Source organism: Morone saxatilis, unplaced genomic scaffold, assembly GCF_004916995.1.
Source record: "Morone saxatilis isolate NCDOM2014 unplaced genomic scaffold, NCSU_SB_2.0 Contig5, whole genome shotgun sequence".
NCBI lineage: Eukaryota > Metazoa > Chordata > Actinopteri > Moronidae > Morone > Morone saxatilis.
The window spans coordinates 24,681,237-24,687,800 of record NW_023340095.1 but is presented as its reverse complement, the minus strand read 5'-3'; the positions used below and the strand labels follow the sequence as shown (position 1 = coordinate 24,687,800).

At 39.0% G+C, this 6,564-nt stretch overlaps 1 protein-coding gene across 1 annotated transcript in view; it reads left to right on the top strand.

Annotated features, from left to right (window-relative positions):
* tnfsf11 (TNF superfamily member 11) overlaps positions 1–3,806 on the top strand; it is a 10,873-nt gene extending 7,067 nt beyond the window's left edge. The window contains exon 4 of the mRNA XM_035676438.1: positions 1,953–3,806. Within this exon, the coding sequence (XP_035532331.1) occupies positions 1,953–2,386 (434 nt within the window). The 3' untranslated portion in view covers positions 2,387–3,806. The remainder of the gene's footprint in view (positions 1–1,952) is intronic.
* Positions 3,807–6,564: the final 2,758 nt, after the last annotated feature.

Below are 6,564 nucleotides of genomic sequence, written 5' to 3'. Positions count from 1 at the left end.
GTGTGTCCGTGGCGTGCCTTCAAAAATCTGCTTTGACATGACGATAGAAACCCTAACCCTACTGGTACAGTAGGCAGTACAAATTCCAAATTTGGACACAAACTTCACAAGTTTGTTAAGAGCCCTGGCCTTATTACATCGAAGTGCCAATATTCAGTTGCTGTTATAGAGTCAACTACTGGCAACAGGAAGTAAGCCTTAGGTGGCGATTGTGATTTCTGTGAAATTTTCGTAGCTTAGTGACCCGACGGCAGCACATCCTGACGTGCATTGAGTGCAAGGGCCTGTTCATTGCTGCTTGCAGGTTTAATTATTATTATTATTATTATTATTATTATTATTATTATTGCACTAGAAACATATACCTGTCAATCTGGCTTTATTAGAATTCAGCTATTATAGCTGATTGCACCAGCTCTTCCTAAGTTCAGTGTTAATATTGTTATAATTTTTACTTGTGTTATATAAAAGTGTTGGCAAAGTGGAGATTTAGGCAACACTGAATTAAAGTGATTGCACCACACAAACTAGTTCTTAAACAGAGATTAATTCTAAATATTTTCAACCAGTAATTGCCAAGTGTAGCTAACAGGACCAACCATGGATGTAAGGAAAAACTGGATAAAGCTTTGGTGGCGAAGCTCCATTCATTGCAATGAAGGCCACTTAGTGGTGCATGAAGACAAAAAAAGATTGATTTCTGAGAATAAAATTGTTCAAAACTTCAACATTGTGGGACCCATAGGGAAAGCGCAGTAGAGACTTCAAATGGCCGAGCATGGTCGAGCTGCTAACTTCTGGTTTAGCTTACTGCTAACTTGAATGGGACTAAAATTATTTAATGGATCCAATTCTGCTAGTGAGTAAGTCATTTTACAAGTCTTGTGACACTCCAAAATATGTATCCACTGTTTCACAGCTATAGGAAAAAGTCTTTTGGGGCTACTGTGCATCTTATGATCGACGCCATTGCTGTAATTACACTTTTTTGGCCACTTTATGAAATTGGCTTCAAAGCCTGGTACTCTTCCTGTGGGCTTGGAACCAACAGACCAACTGACCAAGCTAACGTTAGCTTGCTAACATATGATCCATTAAGTGTGAAAAGTGAAGTCAAAGTAGTAATATAGTCGACATATCTGACTCAAAACAATAAAATGCTTAATAATAATGTAAACTGAGAAGATTATATTGTACAAAAATAACACAACATACATCAAATTACAAAACATAAATGACCAAATAATTCACTATTATTTCACAATGTAAGCTTATGGGGAAAACTCATGGGGCCACTGTGCATGAGGTGACCGACACCATTGCAGTAATTACAAGGCTTAGTAATTTAGTTGAATTGACTTTGAAGCCCGGTACTATGGCAGTAGAAGGCCAAAAAACGATGTAATATGAAATATAGTTGACATGCGTAACTTGATGTGATAAAATGGTTAATGATGATGCAAGCAGGGAAGATTATATTTCACAAAAATAACAACATACCTCAAATACCAAATACCACAAAACATACAGCTAGAAGTAATTTCAGCAAGGTTAATCTGATATTTTTCACTCATTGTAAACTGTATCAATACTGACTCTGAATCACATATTTCTCCATGTATGTACTTATAAGCAAAATAAAGTCATAGCTATTTTTTTTTTTTTTACAAAGGTTTAGCAGTTAAGTGTAATAATTACCCCATAATTTGACCCTCTAAAACTGCAATTTCTGGAAATGATACTACAGCTACTTCCTGTTTGGATTGTTTTGATTCTCAACAGTGCTACAAATGTTACCTAGCGTCTGTGCATTATTTTGTTTTAGTGTGGCAACCCGTTTTAGTTTGCTTTACACAGAATCCTCTTTGTTTAGTTTGTTTCTTGATAAACCCAAAAAATAAATGGATGAATAGATTAACCAAAACCTTTTTTGTTTTGTGCTTGCCATGAAGAGGGTGATGCGAAGGCCATCACCATTGACTGGGAAGAAATGCATGGATACCGCCACAGGATGGGCTACCAGAAGGGGAAACTGCTGGTGATGGAGTCAGGCTTCTACTATGTTTACGCAAAGACCTGTTTCCGCTACTACAAGTTCGAGCCAGAGGACAGAAGTCAGGTTCCACCAGTGGATGTTAGCAACACCCAGCTCATCCAGTACGTCTACCATGAGAGCATCAAACAGAACAGCAAGGCTGTAGTGCTGATGAAGTCAGGGAGCACCATGCGCTGGAACAACACGACCTATAACATGTACTGTGCCCAGCAGGGCCGAGGGGTACGGCTGGACGAGGGAGATGCCTTGTTTGTCAATGTGTCCAATGCTTGGATGCTGGATCCCGAGGGAGAAGGGACGTATTTTGGGGCCATAAAGTTGGGTAACTGAAATTTAAACACATGGGGAGCGGACATGCTACTGAACATTTGATATGCCAAAGAACCACTGTTAGTGATTTATAATGTTGATTTGTCAAAAAAGTTTGTTTTTATTGTACATGCGTTGTTGTTTTTGTGTTTTTTAAAGTTGTTCTTCACCTTGGAGTTCCTTATGCGACAAACTAATGGTAGGTAGTCTCCTTGCCTCTTAGCCCTCCCCCCAAAAAAGAGACACACAGCACTGGACTGTATTTTTTATTTTTTATTTTTTATTTTTTATTTTTTTTTTACTTTTTCAATACATTTCAGTTTAGATTAAAACATTAATCTTCAACATAGACATGTGTTTAGGCACTAATTAAACAAATCCCAAGGAAGTAAGTTTGTTGGCAAGAAACACAGTGAGAAAGGATTTATCAATGTTGATTGTTGGAAAAGAATGTAAAAAGAAGAACATTGTAGCTGATAGAGCATCTGCTTGTACTCTGCAGATTATCACAGAATAAAAATAACAAAACTCCCCGGTCTGTCTCTGACCCCTGCAGTGAATGCACAAATGTTTTCCTGAAAGGTTTTGTAAGTGTGAACAAGGCGAGCAATGAGGCATACTCACAGTAAGTATTGTTTGAAACAGGCAGTTAGGCGGTGATTTAAATATCACCCTCAAAATCTCTAAGGCACTATCGAAACATAATGCCATGAAAAATTCACTTAGACTCTGATATTGTGTTTTTTTAAGCAACAAAAACTTTTTTAAAAGGTGTGTGCCTATCCAGTTTTCTGCCTTAATGAAATCTAATGAGTGGCCTTGCTTCTTTGAGGGCGACAATTACGCGACAATGTCATTTGAAACAATGTCATTTTAAGGAGAAAATTACATCCATTTGTTATGTTAATGTCAATCAACAAGCGATGCAGATAGCTGGACTGTCTGACCATAAATGACATGAATAGACTCTTGTCTTCTTTAACTAAAGGAGCCAAATTGAGTTTGGTTCATCTTTAACTTAAATTTTGTTTTTCATTTGGCTCTTCAGTGAGGTAAATGGGAATATGCACTAAATATTTATTTATTAGCTGTAGAAGTACAGAGACAGGTCATTGTTTAAGTGACCTCTCAGCTGTAAAAATCATTTATATTTTATGTCTGTATGACATTCATTACGCAGCACTTAATAAATAGTAGGAAATAGTAGACATGCTTTTTGTTATTAAAACACAGGGGCTTCATTTTAAATTCCATATTTATGTATCTTGATTTTGACAATTCTGTGTGCACTTGCTTAGCCAAAAGCAATATGGCTATATTGTTTCTTCTACAAGATTGTAGCATACCTGTAAGATCTTCATCTGATTTGATAGATTTTTTTTTCCATTCAGTGTTTTTCTTTTTATTTATGTTTGTGTATGTTTTAATAAAAAAAACTACTTTTGTAACAGTGTTTCATGTGTATTGACCTTACCCATCAGGCTGGTGTTGCTGATTCAGGATTTGGTCGCAGCCACCTTTGCACTGTAACTTGATGAATGGGCCACCCGGACTGCCATATTATTGTGATGTGCAATTTGATAATCTTTGCAATCTCTGGAAAATTCAACACTGCTATGGCCAAAAAGTGAAGTCACGCTGTTCCTTTACCTCGCTGCAACCCCGGTCAGAGTGGCCCACCAGCTCATTACAGAGATAGGTTGTATAGAAAAACCGCCCACTGCTGTTGCAGCGCTGCTAACTCACAGCAGACGTTTGGACCACAGCACAGAGCGACCTGCAGAATAAACAAGAAACAGACTGCATGGGATGGGAATAATGACGAGAATTTCATTACTCCACTGTAATGTGTGTTAGCCGTTTTGATCATTGTGGTGATGGGTCTCCCATGAAGCCCTGCGGCATGTGCAAGAGAGTTTTAATTTCGGACCCGAAGCCAAACAATTCCTTTATTGTCTGTACTTGGGCGTTCACCAGCATATGGCCAGAGAATGGTTCACACATTTGTGCTGTATGCTAAGACCTCACACGGCTTTTGTTACTGAGAGTTTGAAATAAAATCCGGGATTTGAGGAGAAATGCTTGGCTAAGGTGGCTAGTTTTTGCCATAGTGTAAAGCACCAACCGTAAAAATGTAATATTTAAGTGGCCTTGATGAAAAGAATCCTTCACTTGTGCCTAAAAGAATGATTTTTTGGAGAACTATTTTATGCAAATAACAAACAATACTTGCAGAGTTTTGCAACAACAAAACAGTTGAGCTGTGGTGTCCATAGGGCTACTCTGTTTCAGATTTAAATAGAAGCCATGAGTGTAAACAATAGACTTCCGTAGTGTGCCACCCTTTTGAAGTGACTTGATTTCTCAATTCCTGGCGCTGAACAGAAACCATTAAAATGTGTTGTGTCAGTAAACATTATGGAAAGTTTGGCGTCCACTGGACCCCCACCCTGAACACATACACACACACATACTCCCACTCAACACATATACTCACGTCCATACACACACACACAGACAAAGAAGTTTTCACATGCTTGCTGCACTCAGTGGTTCGTAAAATAGGCCCGTTTGGCAGAAGTGGAGAACTTACCGGCCTATTTTATTACTCACATATGTTAAAACACAAAGGGGCTATGGCAATGAAAATCAATGGCCCAATCCATGCCAAAGTAAAAAGGTACGGATTTTAACTCACACAACAGGACTGCTGACTTGTACTTTCACTCCTTAGGCAGGGGCGGATATAAAGAAATATTCATGTCTGGGGTGGGGTCTTTCTAGTCTTCCGACCACGCAAAGTGCTTTTACACTACATGCCACATTCACCCTTTCACACAGATTCACACAGTGATGGCAAAGCCCATTGAACGGAAACTAACTCATTTATACACATTCTCACACCGATGCACAGCATCGGGAGCCATTTGGGGTTCAGTATCTTGCTCAAGGATACTTTGACATGTGGCGGCAGGAGCTGGGGATCGAATAAACAACCTTCCGATTAGGGGACGACAGCCATGGAAATGCATGTCATTTCCCCTCTTTCTCATCCCCTTTTCCTATCCCTACGTCTCCTATTAAAAATAAAGACATAAAAAGCCCCAAAAATTATGTTTTATTTCCTAATCTCCTATCCTAATGTATTTTCCAAATACATGTTTTTTAAAATTCAAGTCAGTTTTATTTGTATGGCACCAAATCATAACAAAAGAAACTCTCAGAACTGTTGTCATATAGTGCATACACTACATATTAGTGTATACACCATAATCCATTAAACTTGATACTAAGCCATATCAGTTTCAAATGTGTCCATGACACATCATTAAATTAATTTCGTTTTTTTAACATGTTGTTTTAAAAATGAATCTTGATTACTGTGTTAAATATAACTGCATTTGACACCAAACTTGCATTTTTTAGCCCCATGCCGCCATCTAGATCGCCCATGCCTACAGATCTTCAGATATTCCATGACGGTCCGTTATGGACGAGCTCCAATGGAACATATGTGAGACTTTATTCATGTCTTGTATGGTTTTATGATGCTGCATCTCTGTCAGACATTATTTCAGAGTCGTCTCACTCTGGCTCGGCTTAGAGGTGGAGCTGTTGATTCAGAAAAACAAAGTCATGTGTTGGAAAATGTATCAGGGTGTTTTCCCCAAATAAGCAGCACCAGAGGCATCAATATAGAAGTTAATGCCATTAGCTAACTATGGGTGCTTGGCTTTATGAGACTTTGTGGTTTGCAGGAAATGGAGCTCTGAGAAGTCAGTTTTACCGAACAGCTGGAGGGCTTTGTTATGTACAGTCTGGTTTTGGATGCGTACACACATTTAAATATCCACGCACTTGCACACTTGAACTATCAGTGTATAAATTTGTGCCCACACACGTTAACAAACACACACACATAGGCACAACCAACCTACACACACTCTGCTGAGTCAGCATGGCCAGCTATTTTCACAAGCTGGGCCCTCGCCCTTTGTCTTCACCCCAATATAGCTCCGATGTCTCTGGCTTTTGATGTCAGACATTTTTACCACTTGGCTAATGCAAACATTAGTGTTATTAAAACAATAACAGAGTGAGATTTACAGGCTATGCTGCAGACGCATGGGCGTGAGATACCGGGAGGGTTATTACCGTAACCGGGCCCTGTCATCTCCTGCATGAGCTGTCGGCAAAGA